Below are 15,597 nucleotides of genomic sequence, written 5' to 3' on the forward strand. Positions count from 1 at the left end.
TAAACAAAAGAGTGTTGCATCTGTTTATTTCACAGACATGTCTAGAACTAAGTAAACAAATGTACCTGTCATGCTCAGGTTGCCGTCCAACTTCCAACAGAACAATTTTTGTAATATGAACAAAGATCCAATCCAACTTCTCTTATATCACAGATATTCATCTTACAGTCACCAATCTGGAATAATTATTTTCTTGTGGTTTTGATCATGGTATGTACTGACTTGTTTCCCCTTAATCATTATACTCTGTACTTGTTACATATTTTGTCTGAGTGATTGTGGCTTTATAACATATCCACACTGTCGATTACAGTAAAACTAGTCCCATTGGTTAGACCTTACAAGCATGAAACAACGGGACCTGTTATGATGCAGAATCCCCACATTCTGGCAAACAATGTGTATCTTAATTCAAAACACTTTACCAAATAGAAAACAAAGACAGTACCGGTAATATTAACCCAATCTTTGACGACAATATGACTGACTTACAAACCCATAAACAGATACTAATTTAACATAAAATACAAGATAAGATGAGAATAGTCATAAATCCTGACTACATCACAAGCACATCTCCTTTAGTTAAAGAAACAAAACCTCCATTTGGGACTTTCCTCTCGAGACAAAAAAAGTTAAACAAATTCATTTATCTTGTATAAATGCAGGCATTTCTGAAATTTCAGCAACCCTCGATTATTCAGTGAATTATACCCCATTCTATTATGATATATACCCTGCACACAATTGCCGCCACAGCTTCATCTAGAGTCTGATAGAACAACACAACGCTAAAAAAAAAGGTGTCCCATCCATGAGCGAGCAAGGGATTTTTTCGCCAAATTGCCAATAAGAGATTGGAGATGGTGATGTCACTTCCCAAATGAAGCTATGGTTGTCAATGGATCTGGGGTATATATCTCAATAGAGGGGAGATGTAATAATATACTGTAATTGAGTATGACTGTCAGCATGTCTTGGAAAATCTGTACAGGCTAGTAAGAATATCCCCCTGATAAGGCTTGCACAAGCTCTTGTTCCTGACAAGCCATCAATTCAAAAGTATGTTCACTGTTTCCTTCTAGACTAAGCATACATGAAGATAACCCCTTTGTATGGATCAATTTAAAATGTTGCTTTAAAAGATGTACATTTATATAATTTAAAAAAGAAGAAGAACACAGCAAAATAGTATCACACTGTACCATCCTGTACTAAGTGTAGTGCAATTACCTGTCTCATCGCTACTATTTATACGCTTTTAAATCAATACAGTAATACCACCAGTATTCCCGTTGGTTTTGAAATTTTTTACCAGTCCCCCCTAATTTTTGCCAGTCCCTACTTTCAACAAATAAAAAAATGTATGAAAATTATTCAGTTTTAATTCTTTCAACATCAAGTTCAGTGCAAAGATGTTATCTCTGAAGTAAAGTAGTTAGATATTTACGTCTTTTACACAAACTTCAGTCACAATTTTCTCTCTCTCTCTCTTTTTTAAATATTTCGAGACAAAGTAGCTACAAATGGATATTTAACCTAGAAATAAACAAGGGGAAACCCTGATGGTAACAGACAAGCTTCAACTTTGTTAGAAAAGTGTACTTATATGAATACCACCTATGTTTTGTTCAACAACAAAGATTTATAAGGTTCTTTATTTGCTGGTCCACAGGGACTGGCTGTCACATGAATTACCGGTCCAAGCCTAATTTTACCGGTAAAAAACTGGTAATTATGGTAAACAGGAACGCTGAACACAAAGTCATAGACTCACTACACCTTACAATTGGTGTTTAATCATTATTTGGATTGAAGGTCTTTGAGGAGCAGGAGCCAAAACACAATATATGTATCCAAAGTGCATAAATCTTCTAAATAGTTACTGTGATATGACATCCAGGCACTGCATTGATCTTTGATGAAGATGCACAGGACGAAATAGAAGCATGTCACTTGTACTTTCAATGTATAGCCCCTTCGTATCACAGGAGCCAGTCTTTGACTGAGTTTTTCTTGCCCCATGCATAATTGCCCAGACATCCATTGCTGTTAATGACACGGTGACATGGCATAATCAGCTGAATGACATTTGTGGCCATTGCCATACCCACTGCTCGGCTGGCTTTAGGGCTTTCACAAAGCTTGGCTAGTTCTCCATATGATATTGTCTGTCCAAATCCAACTTGCTCTGGAAGTGTTTTCCAAACTCTGGCTGTAAATGACCCTGCAACAGGTTTCATAACACGTTCTGTATTCTATCACATAATGCACATTATGTCCCTCCATTATCTTTGGGTTGTGTTCATATGGCTTCTTTGAGAGTGAGTATGGTTTTATGCCGCTTTTAGCAATATTCCAGCAATATCACGGCAGAGGGACACCAGAAATGGGTTTCACACATTGTTCCCATGTCGGGTCTTCGGCATGACGAGCGAACGCTTTAACCACTAGGCTACCCGACCGCCCCCTGACTTCTTTAAATATACCATAACACACCCTATTTTCATTACCTGTCGAAAAATAGACCTGCATTACTATTACTCTGCACAGTGGACACATGTATTCATGGTGATGGAGGAACATTGTGTAAACAAGTATATAAGAGGCGACTAATGGGTACGGGTGGTCAGGCTTGCTAACTTAGTTAATGCATGTCATCGTATTCATATTGCGAGGATCGATGCTCATGATGTCAATTACTTGACTATTTACAGACCACCGTCATATAGCTGAAATACTGCGGAGTGCGGCATTAAACAACAAATTCATAGGATCCTGGCGTTACCAAGGAACATAACTCTGCACAGCAAATTACGGCACCTTAGACAAACCAAGCCTCCAAAACTGTCAAAAAACATATATTTTAAATCCCTACCTTCTTTGACAACCGATGGACATATCGGTGGCATGACTGGGTCTTTCTCCATGTTTCCCTGATGGAAGTAGGCTGTCAACCAGTCGACACACACCAGGGCTGGCTTGTAGGTGTACCCGTTGTCCTGGTACAGCTGGGCCTGCACTTCCACTTTCACACTACACCACACAAAAGATTATTTTGGTTTGGTTTGTTGTTTAACGCCGCACTCAGCAATATTCCAGCTATATGGCGGCGGTCTGTAAATAATCGAGTCTGGACCAGACAATCCAGTGAGTGATGTCATGAGCATCATTCCACGCATTTGGGATCGATGACATGCTTCAACCAAGTCAGCGAGCCTGACCACCTGATCCTGTTAGTTGCCTTTTACGACAAGCATAGTCACCTTTTACGGCAAGAATGGGATGCTGAAGACCTATTCTACTTCGTATCTTCATGGATCCCACAGAAAAGAAGAGAGGGGTTGTTGCTGCTGAAGGGGTCATTGTCTGACAGGTACTACAGATATGTACGCCAGGTACTCCAGTATTAGACTCCGGTATTTGACTGAACCAGTTCTGCGCCCTGCAGAATGGACTCGTCCCAGGATACTGTTCTGTAATCTTATGTTGGTTAGAGTACATTTCTGCATACCAAGAATTATGTGGGGTACATATCTTAGTCACGCCAACGACGACTCCTTCAGCGTTAGTGCAGGTCTCTCTGGAGCCATCAACTCAACTTGGTCATGCTTCACAAGTTAAACTCATGACCAAAACAGAATCATTCCCAATCTGGCTCCCTTGCCAAATGTTCAAATCATCTGACTGCCATACTGTGACAAGTGAGTGAGGTGGGATTTATGCAAGAATTTATGGGATGGGAGGCGAATTGGAACAAAATGTCTTTTGAACAAAATTTGGAATACAATTATTAAATTTAGAGGTATGTTCATATTACAACTTGGTACAGCTAGATCTACAAATAGGCCAGATTTTAATTTTTTAAAATTATCATTAGTAGTATTTTTTTTAAAAAGATTTTTTTATAAGAAATTCAGGTCGGTCGGTTAAAAGAAATCAATAAAAAGACTTTCCAATTTCAAATATTTTTGTTTTTATTTTTTTTAAATGTGAAGTTGGTAGGAAAACAGAAAAACAAACGAAAAGTAGAGGAGAGAATTTTTAAGACAAATTTTGAATTGGTTTATCTATAATATTTAAATGAATCACTTATTTTGATGGTGACAGTAGTGAGGTCTTTTTCCCATTTCACTTTTTTCTGGTTGGTAGAATGAAAAACCCACTGTTTTTCCTTTGTTCCCATTTCAATCTTTTACGAGTCAGAAATTTGTAAACAAAGTTTAACAAATATCTGGCCTTTAACACAGAGTGAATGTCTATTAACTGTCTGCCATAATAGAAACTAAACTAGTACTGCAGGGCTAGGGGCCTCCTACATTCCACAAACCCAATACAACTGGGTATTTGTCACAATAGGTACTTTGGGCACTTAGGAAATTGGCACTTATTAAAACCATACATGACAAGGTAAATTAGTTTGCACAGGTCCAACGTTAGTATCAAATTATTTTAAATAATGGACAAAACTAAACCATTTTTGATAGTTGTTTCCAGGTAATTAAATACCTCTGCTGTTTTCTAAAAAATGTGCAATTTAGGAAGAAAATATGGACAGTCATGTAAATGTTTATGGGGGTGCTTATAAAGATACTTTGCATATGGCTCTAGAAGTTGGCACTACTGAAGCAGGTTCCATAACATGGCAAATATGGTAACCCGCTATCATTGGACCAGCCAAGGTATGAGCTTAATGCCGAAATGTGCCACTATAAGAACTGTTCTAACCGAAAACATCTGATGTGTTGTCATTTACAAATCAATTCACTGTCCTTCCATCTCTCTAAAATACAGCAAGCAGGCTACTACACAGGAACTACCTTAAGTCTGGCTTAAAGTTGTCATCGTTGATGCTGTCCCCTTGATTGAGAAAATGCAGACCCTTTGGGCAGCTGATCAGTTCCATGTTGCCGATAGGTGTTGTCACAGTAAACGTGTTGGTTGGACCATGGTGACACGCCAGCTTCGCTTTGCCAGGCATTGTGGAGAAATGTTGACACACAGACCCACAAAACCGTACTTTATTCCTGAAAAAAACCCAATTGCCACCCAATGAAATCTAGAAGAATATTTGCAAACAAAGCTTTATCAGCCAATTCCAAAGGAGCCAGAAACAATGTCATACCACCAGGCCTTTTCAGTCTGGTACCTGTCACCAACTAATTAGATATACATACTTTGTTGCCACGGAAACTAAAAAACTATCATTTAAAAAAGTCCCATCCATCAGACACCTGTTCACCACTAGATACATCTATGTGCCAACTTTGGTGAAGAAATCTTGTACAGTTTTCAAGATCTGCTTTGGAAAATAGCACTACCCCCATTTTCAGTGTCAGTCAAAGTTGTTGCCATGGAAACTTGAAATTTAAAAAAAGTCCAAAACTATCAAAAGGCACCACTTCACCACTAGACCTATCTATGTGCCAAGCTTGTTGAAGAAATAGCAGACTCGAGACCTTACAAATCTCATTAATAGTGACCTTGACCCGAATGCATAGGTCCCTTTAAATAAGCAAGTCATTATTTAATGTCGCAACAGCATTATTTGGGCCACATAGCAACAAGGTCGCATTAAACTCAGGATTCAGCCTCACTCTCAGTTATGTTTGCTTGCTGACATCCTGTAAATATTCCAGTGATTGATGTTATGAGCAACAGTAAATGATCAACACTAAATGTTGTAAAACGATTTTTCAGGCCTTGAGATAACTGATCAAATGCCTCAAAGTCTGATATATTCACAATATTGATCTGCATGTGGATTTACAAAACAAAGTTATAAGTGATAATAATCAATGATTGATAGGTTGAAAGACCCAATTTTAACCAGCAACTAATATTGTAAATTTGTAGTTGTACATGCACCCTAAAGTTAGAACCAAAACATATGGCTTTTATCTATTTATCTTAAACTTCGCCTATTTCTTTATCAGATACAGCCTGATTAGTATTAGACAAAGTTCTTGTTTGTTCTTAGTATGTATACAGGCATACATTCAGTGCAATTATGGGCCTTTCTGATGACATTCTCACTGTCGTTTTTCTAAAATAATTCGGCTTCATTTATTTTCCGCCTTGATTCAGAAATTTCAATCTCTGTAAGAGGAAAATGCCACTGAAAGCATATATCCCTCGATAGCAAACCTTTTGGGTGGAGATGCCATGGCGTTCTCATGACGAGATGTATAAACTGTGCACAAAGTCTGTTGGAAAACAAAGCTCCTCACAACTAAAACATGAACTTTTCTTTCTGTTTTGCTTTCAACTACAACATATCAGTAGCAATAATTGTCATATGCTTGTTCTTGTTGTAGATACGCTTACACTGTCCTACCTTTCCATGGAAACATAACAACATAAAACCACTGAAGTCCACTTTGTTTATTCTGCCCTCCTTATCTATTTCATGCCTACAGATCACAATCTATGTTACATCATGAATAATACAAAATCGTGAAAATGATTAAAGCAGTGTTGATATAACATCGCGAGCTTGATCAGTAGATCGGATGTTTAGTCGGTGGGCAGGGGATGTGTCAAAAGTATGCATGTCATTTCTCGACACTGATGTTGGCTGATAATGTGCTTGCTGGCTTAGCACATGATGTGTACAAAGATTCATGTGCACCTGTACATAAGGCTGGCGTCCACAACCTTAAATACTTACTTAGATGAATCCCAGATCTGTTAGCTGATTCCTATACATTGTAGTTTCAAACAGCAGCTGTTTTGACATTGTTTGAAAATACTTAAGTAAATTTTCAAAACATACCGTCCATGTCCATAAGAAAGGCGATTCTCTATTACTGATTTGGAGACTTTATTGCACTCAAAAGAACCCACCTATCCAATAGTAGATGATAAGATGGTGGACTCATGAATACATTTCAAGGCTGGATTTAGCTGTATAAAACATGCACCAGTACAACCCTGTTATTGAAAAACGCAACCTAATATGTATGTCTACATGCACCAAGTACATGTAAAAAGAAATCTGACTAACCCTCACTTTGTCCACTCACAAAGTAAACAAACAAACAAACAAACAAACAAACAAACAAACACACACACAAACACACACACACACACACACACACACACACACACACACACACACACACACACACACACACACACACACACACACACACACACACACACACACACACACACACACACACACACACACACACACACACACACACTTATCATACTACATCACTAATCACTGTGTTCCGTGTAGTTTGTCATCCTTTCCTGGGCTTGTCATCATCAAACTGTGAGTAGTTCAAGAACATGTGCACTTGTTCCTGTTACGGTTCACACCAATGTGTCGTTTGCATATGCGACACTGGCAGCAGACAAGCCTGTTTCAACCTTCATAGACTTATGGGACCAGGATGCAACCTGGTTTGGTTTGGTGCAACTTGGTTTTCATGTCAACATGCACCAGGTGCAAGTTAAATCCTTAAATCAATCCCTGCATTCATACACTCGAAAATCAAGTGTCAAAATGGGGGGTCCCCTGGGCAAGTGACTTAATTCAAATGTGCCTCTGTTCACCCAGCAGGGAATGGGTGCCCGATTAGAAACCTTCTAGCGCTCGAAGGCAGCATGGGGTTGTAAAAACTCCAGGGAGTTGAGAATGAAAACTGGAATGCATACGGATCCATTGGTTGGCGAACAAATAAACCTCATTTGAGCAGATACCAGTGTCTGGATAAGTGCGGTGTATAAATACATAATATAATGATAACAGATCACTGTAAACAATCAGTGTTCAGAAATGCATAGAGATAGTGACGCAAAGTTTATTTCCACTGTCCTTACAGACGGTAGCCCATTCTCTTGTATCGCTCAGTTGCGTTAGCCTGCAAATCAACTCATGGCAGTTACTGAGCCTTAGCGGGCAGCGTTAGACAGTCAGGTAGGGGCCAGAGCCTAGTGTCCCTTTAATGGGGTGGTCAGTGTCCAAACTAAAACAAATATGGTGGAAATAGCATTTACACTTTTGACATAGTCCCTGTAAGTTATCTATTACTATTGTTATTATACTTCTTATTTTGTAACAACACATACACATAAACCTGTTACATGGTCCAGCTGGTGAAATTGAAGCTGAATGCTGGAATTATATGAACGTATATCTCACACAAAGGTAAGCAAAGATTCAAGTATGTTTCTGTTTTAGCACATAAAGCCTCATATCCAGAGCTACAGATAAGCAACGTATTTGTGTAAAATACCCCAAAATATATTAAAATCCAATTACTTTCAATGAACTTGCGTACAGAAACGCATGCATTAAATGAAAAACTCAAATTATAAAAACAGCTCGCGTAAATACCCAATGAAGCTTTTTCAGCATGCGTACAAAGGAGCTAATTTCCAAAACACATTTACAAGCTAATTCACTTTCTGAGTCAAGCCTATATATTTAGAACAATTATATCTAAAACATTATTTCATTTTTTCAAAATCTTAACATGTTCACTAATTTTTGGAATAACCCAGTAGAGTGAAACAATATTGGTTACCCAATGAAAAATGTAATAATCCAATTAAAATAGAAACCATAGAGTAAAAACTCAATTGCTCAAAAAGTTATCTGGAGCTCTGCATATAACTTTTACATACATTGAGGTTATCACGCGAGTATGTCATTATTTAATTTTGTGCTCGAAAATCACTTTCCCTCTCTCACAAACATAACCGAAACATTGCGAGTTTTCCTGGAATGCGCACATTAATATCTATATCATCACAAGGTAAGTGATGTGTCAGTCGGACAGTGACAGTAGCCAATATAGTTCCAACTGAAATCTGTTTCTTATACAGTGTCGAAGCAACATATACGCAAAACAACAATTGTTTTTACTTGCCTCTTGTGGCAATCCATCGGTCTGTCCGCTAGAGTAACCCTAGTCAGCGTTAGAAATTGGCACTAGTGCCGTAGTCCTTGCCAAACTGGCCAATAGTTAAGGTATCATAAGGACTAGCAGAAATTTGCCATTTTTAAGGGTTTTGCTATATGTAATCATCATAAGGACTAGTGGACCAAAAATGTTAGTTTCTACCCCTACTAGTCTATGAGACGTCACAGCCATGTTCAGAGGTTGTTGACACAGTCAGGTGTACAGACAGCGGCAAAATGAAACAAGGTAACAATACTGGCCAAATACAACTATTTCAAATTGTGGAAAAGGTCCCAAGCCGCAGACGTCTACAAGCACAGATATGGCTACTGATCCGGCTTGGCTAGTAGTGACCTCGCAATTTTTTTAGCAATTTATGTCTCCAAAGTTGCCCAGAATGCCTTAGCTACGACACAGACACTGGTTTTCAGTATATTAGACTGTTCTTTTGATAATATCAATTATCCCAGTAGTTTCTCCAGATGGTTAATTCTGACTCAATCGCCGAATGACAAGGGCGACGCCATGTTTGTAAACAGTGAAAGTAGTTCCTACTTGACCTTTGATATTTGCATCTCTATCTGCATATGACCCCAACAGATATTGTTTTTATCAATTTTATCTCCTACAGAGAAACGTAACCATTATATGATAAAATCCTATATCAGCATGTCAATTTTTGAGTTTCAATTTGAATTCAAATATAAGATTGTTCGTTGTGCAGTAAATGTGAAAATATTCATTTAATAGTTTCAGAATGAATTTAATGGCTTTGACAAATGTGCTCTTAATCATTTAATGAAACATTTTGACGTCAATGTGTGTTTCAATAAATGTTACTGGAGAAAAAGGGTGTACACAAATAGGAATTTAATTTGTAAGAAAAATAAAATAAAAATGACCAATTATCTGGGGTAATGAAATGAAAACTGTAGTCTGTAACATCAGAAGTTAATTTTGTGTTCTGATTCGTCATCCGAACTGAATAACGAGTATCACACATTATGTAGGTTTAATGTACAAATGACATTTAGTAAGGAACTGGTAGTAGATTAAATAAGCATCCAATGGCAAATGGTAACCATATGAAATAACACCAATTTCAAATGACAACAGACTGTATGACAAACATTGACAAACAATGATGATCAGGCAATGCACCAGAAAAAAAGAAGTTTTTCTCTGTAAACATACATGACAAAAATAACGAGTTTGCCACTAACGTGGATATATCCCCTGCCCCTGTTGCAGAATTTATGACATAATTAAATCTAAAGAAACCCTAACCTTTTTTAACCGAGGTGGAACTTGTCATTTGAAATTTGAACACACAAACACACGCATTTGAAAATATTCAAAATTTTGTAAGGTGTAAAAGGTAGCAGGGGGGCATCAACTTGATGTAAATACAAAATATCCTGAAGAAACAAAATAAAATGCTGCCAAAACACAATTTCTATGAAGTTCAAGAAAAAAAATGAAACCTTCTCCACAAAAAACATGATGGAAGACAAACTGACAAAACCAGTTACTACATTTATTACTGAATTCATTAGGGTGGGAGAAAGAAAAAACATTACAAGTCATGTTACAGGCACTCCCTGCGAGGAAGTAGGCTGCCATGAGTGCCACACACATTTTATGGTGTGGCTTTTTAACAATATGGTCATACCATGTTTAACAATATGGTCATACCATGTGATATGATAAAGTATATACAACATAAGACAATAAATGTGAATGTTAAAACTCTACAGCACAAAAGTCTTCATATCAACATGTGCTGAAAACTGTAACAAGAGTCATCAGAAAGATGACATATCCCCCCGGCAGCTGTCTGTAAAGTGACCACAAGTAAATGTGCAATTCTGTATGTAATGAGTCATGAGTTGAATGTTCTTGAAGGAGCATACATTGTTTACCAACAAAAGATCCACCATGGTCACATCCATATGAAATGGAAAGTGAAACAAGTGTGTTTCTGTGGTGTTTTTTATGCAAACAAATGACAAATTACAAGAAACAATAACTAAACAAGCGTATAGTCAATGAAGTCATCTATATCCCCCGCCCATTTTAACACGTTATTGTCCCAAACCAGGTAAATGACCCAACATTTCTCTTAGCCCATGTCAAAATAGCTGCAATGGAAATTCTAAAATAAACATTTTAAAACTCCTTAATATCAAATGTCACCAGTTCAGCATGTGCTTTATATATAGACATGCAATGTTTGGCAAGGAAATATTAAACAGTTTATTTGTTATACTCCATAAGTGAACCCACCCTATATTAAAACTGAAATCCAACTTGTTGCCATGGAAACGTAAAACATAAAAATTTCTAAAATTCCTAAATAACAAAAGGCACCAGTTCAGTATGTGCCGCCTGGTAAACATGCAAAGTTTTGTAAGAAAGTATTTAACGTTTTTTGAGTTACACTCCGGAAATGAACACCACCCTTATCGAAACTAAGTCCAACTTGTTGGAGCAAAAGGCACAACTTCAGTATGTGACTGATAGATGTGCCAAGTTTCGATCAAATACACTGAATTGTTTTTGAGTTCTGCCCCGGAAAAGGAAATGATTACGGAGGGACGGACAGACAGACTGGCTGATCGCTATATCCCCCCGCATTATATGCTGGGGGGGATAAAATGTTTCATAGAGAAGTATGCCATCTTATCACACACCCATCTCTGTCATAATCAATGAAGTAGTAGGGATGATGGATTTGATAATGAAGTCATTAAACGAAAGTTACCCTCAACCATTATGGAGGCACATACTGACAACTTGAAGGCATGCAGAGTTTCCCCTACTATGGCAGATACCTCAAACACAAACTGTAGGCACACAGAAAAACTTTAATATGACTTATAAGATTCCTTAAACAGGTTAAATGGGTATCAAGTTGAATTTTTTGGCATTTAAATTGGTTGGTTGGTTTGTTGTTTAACACCACACTCAGCAATATTCCAGCTATATGACAGTGTTTGGCATTTAAAAGAAGAATTCATTAATTTCTAAAAGTTCAACTTGTTGACATGGAAGATTAAAAAAATATAAATGTCTAAAATTTCCAAATAGTAAAAGGCACCAGTTGAGCATGTACCTGACAGACCTGCAAAGTTTCATGAAAAAATATTGAACGGTTTATGAGTTATGCTCTGGTTATCCAGTGTCGATATTCTCAGTGATCAATCATCTCTATACACAAAGTCAGTCTAAATAGCAAAAGGCACCAGTCAGTGATGTTTGGAGTTTTCATTATTTGTTTACTGTAATATATACCGTGACGGGGCATTTTATAGCAAGCGCTAGATTGTGAAACCTTTTTTTTCAATATATTTTTTATTATGTTTTGAACTAAAATCATTGGGATAAAAGGGTTATAAATGGGAAATTCTTATGATTCAGTTATTTTCATTATTTTGCATAGGAATGTAGTTTAAAAGGTAGCCTGATTGTATTGACGCTGCACACATCCAAACGGCACCGGCCTGAGCACTATCTACAGTGGGACATCTTTTACAAGAAATAGGTTAGGCTCCGGTTTCATAATGAAAATGATATGTTGATGTTGTCTAAGGGGGTTGCATTTTAAAGGACGGGAGAACAAGCGTCAACAGGAGCAAATAAATGGACTAGCCGGGCACTCACAAAAATGGTGAGAGAGCACCATGAAATGGCTTCGTGTAAAAATATTTTGGCTACTGGAAACTGTCCTCAAACTTCCAAGCCACTTTCACCTGTTACATTTGTTCAGTAATGATTCAAAAGCTGGCTCACTAGCTGTGCTCATGCATTCATTGTCCCTTGTTATTATTCACATTGTTTTGTTCGTTGTTTTTCTTTTTTTTCTTCCATGGCACTCCGGCGTTCCTTCCATAGAAAACGTGGTCAAATTTCAAACCTTTATTTTGAGGTGTTTGTGCAATACAGAAGCAAATGAGAATATCGCAACTTCTAAGTTTCATTGCCTGAATTAAAATTCTCTTCATAGATTCATAGACCCATAGCTTCGTAAAAACATCATATGGCTTCATTGCCACACAAGACATTTCGTTAATTACCCTTGGTTCTCTTGCCAAGTTTTGTTCGGTCCATGTGGCGTTCGTTCATTCATAACACTCAAGCAAGCTTTTTTCACCCAGAAGAGTTACAAAGGGGAGTTAACTATAGGGTTAGCGTAACACTCATAAAAGCTTCAGCTACACACATTATCCTCGCAGTGTTTCCTCCCACTTTTTCACAAATTCACCTGACAAATTATTGAATACCTTGTCATTCATGTGTACCCGTGAATTCGATGTCTAATGGCTGACACCTAGAGCCGTTGTCAGCTCACACAATATCGGCTTATTCCTCACCACTGGGTATCTTGTAGATTATGGTTGGTTGGTTTTTCTAACGCCCCACTCAGCATTCATATTCCAGCTATATGACGGCAGTCTGAAAATATGGCATGCTTTTACGGCAAGCATGTTTTGCTGAAGACCTATTCGACACCGGATCTTCATGGGTCTTGTAGATTATGGAATGGGACGAGTGTGCGAAATGGCATTGGGATAACTCTTAAGTGTCCGTAGACTAAAGTCACAAGATGTCATTTCTACCCGTAACCCTCGTAAGTGTCCATGACCTATTCGACCCTTTCAATTCATTTCTTTAACATCTTAGGCATGACTAGATAAATTTATACTTAGTTTAACAGTAAGGACGTAGCTCAGTCGGTTAGCTGTTAAGCTAACAATCCCATGGTCGTGAGTTCACGTTCGATGCATTCTCACAAAAACTGGTTGCTTGTCTTAGTAACATGTGAATTACGGCAGAGATTGTCCTCACCACAAGTTGTGGTGCTGTATTGTAAACGTGCTCATAACTCAGAAATTGTACTGATGATTTTTTGTGATTCTTGTTAGTTTGTTGTTTAATGCCGGACTCAGCAATATTCCATCTATAAGACGGTAGTCTGTAAATAATCAAGTCTGGACCAGACAATCCAGTGATTGACATCATGAGCATCGATCCATGCAATTGGGAAATGATGACATGCATCAAACAAGTCAGCAAGCATGACCACCCGACCTTGTTAGACGCCTCTTACGACAAGTTGTGTTTTGTGGACTTGAGACCTAACCTCAACATTAAAACTGATAGACATTTTCTGATTTCATGTATTTACAGATCTACTTTTCAATTATGAAAATAGATGTTATTACAAATCTATGCAACTTAATTAAAGAGCAAACTATGCAACTTAATTAAAGAGCAGGTAGTCATGTAGCATTCGTGAATAATGATGATAATAATAACAATAATAATAATAATTTTTAAAAAAAAACAAAAAAAACCTGGGCTTATAAGCGTCACTTAATTACAAATATAATGTGAAAAATGTAACATGACAAACTGCTTGGCTGCCTAATGTTATTCAGTATATTCATCTGCAGGACTGATTATGTTTGAAATCCGAATGTTTTTAACTCGTACATGGTCAGGAAACTGATGGCCTTGACCCTGGACCCCTGGTGACAATACGGGTCACTGATAAAGGTATTGCTTTCAATATTCCAACCCGTTCAGTTGAAACAAAAATATTTGACCTCATTGCATTTAAGACACATCAAACAACCTACATTGACAAATTACAAGCATGTCATTGGAAATAACACCTGAAACTTCTCGTCAACAGGTGCGAGTGCCCAGAACATTCACCGGCTTCCCGCCATATTACAAGCTGGAACAGAAACCTATTTTCCTAACGAGCTATTACAAGATTAGTTTTCCAATAAAGCGCCTGCTGTTTCGTTGTGACAAGGTCGATTTGGTCATACAAAATAGAACGCGTCCATAAGACAATCAATATGGACTTATATATGTAGCATCTACATGTATCCCCGTGATAACACGAATAATAGCATTATAATAAACCATTGTATACACGGGAACAACCTTCTTGGAGATATGTATACTGGCAACTTCTGGTAGCATAATTTGCTTCTTCTAAGCGCATGAGACTCGCATGAGACTTTTGATGGTGTCAGAATAAAACAACCATCATCAGCCACTCAGTATAGTTATATAAAATTCAAAATACCTTATTACACTTATTTTTATTGTTTCTACATAAATATGTTGGTTGGTTGGTTTTTTAACGCCACACTCAGCAATATTCCAGCTATATGACGGCGGTCTGTAAATAATCGAGTCTGGACCAGACAATTCAGTGATTGATATCATGAGCATCGATCCACGCAATTTGGATCGATGACATGCATCAACCAAGTCAGCGAGCCTGACCACCCGATCCCGTTGGTCGCCTTTTACGATAAGCATAGTCACCTTTTACGGCAAGCATGGGTTGCTGAAGACCTATTCCACCCCGGAATCTTCACGGGTATGTAAATGTAAGATATAACTTAATTTCTATTCACACGCCAACATATTTCCTTTTATTTCAACTGCGTGGACACAAAGAATGTCATCACCTTGTTACGTCCGGATAACCTGACTTCCTGGTGTATTGCTTTTCCGGCTTAGATGTTCTTGTTGTCCTTACAATACGGGAACTCGTTTGATGGCAAGTATATTGTAAAACTGAAGCTTTTATAGTGTTATTATCAAATACCATTCCCTTATTCTTTGTAGTTGACCTTTACACCATGTAGCCTCA

The 15,597-nt window shown here is 37.7% G+C and overlaps 1 protein-coding gene across 1 annotated transcript; it reads right to left on the reverse strand.

Annotated features, from left to right (window-relative positions):
• Window positions 1–26: 26 nt before the first annotated feature.
• On the reverse strand, window positions 27–14,646 carry LOC139469915 (methylated-DNA--protein-cysteine methyltransferase-like). The gene is made up of 4 exons (XM_071252269.1): window positions 14,561–14,646; window positions 4,821–5,027; window positions 2,879–3,036; window positions 27–2,227 (listed from the first exon to the last, which is right to left on the reverse strand). Coding segments are annotated over exons 1-4 (609 nt in total). The 5' UTR covers window positions 14,563–14,646; the 3' UTR covers window positions 27–1,985.
• Between the last annotated feature and the right edge of the window lie 951 nt (window positions 14,647–15,597).

Source organism: Haliotis cracherodii, unplaced genomic scaffold, assembly GCF_022045235.1.
Source record: "Haliotis cracherodii isolate W230 unplaced genomic scaffold, xgHalCrac1.p SCAF_2, whole genome shotgun sequence".
Taxonomy (NCBI): domain Eukaryota; kingdom Metazoa; phylum Mollusca; class Gastropoda; order Lepetellida; family Haliotidae; genus Haliotis; species Haliotis cracherodii.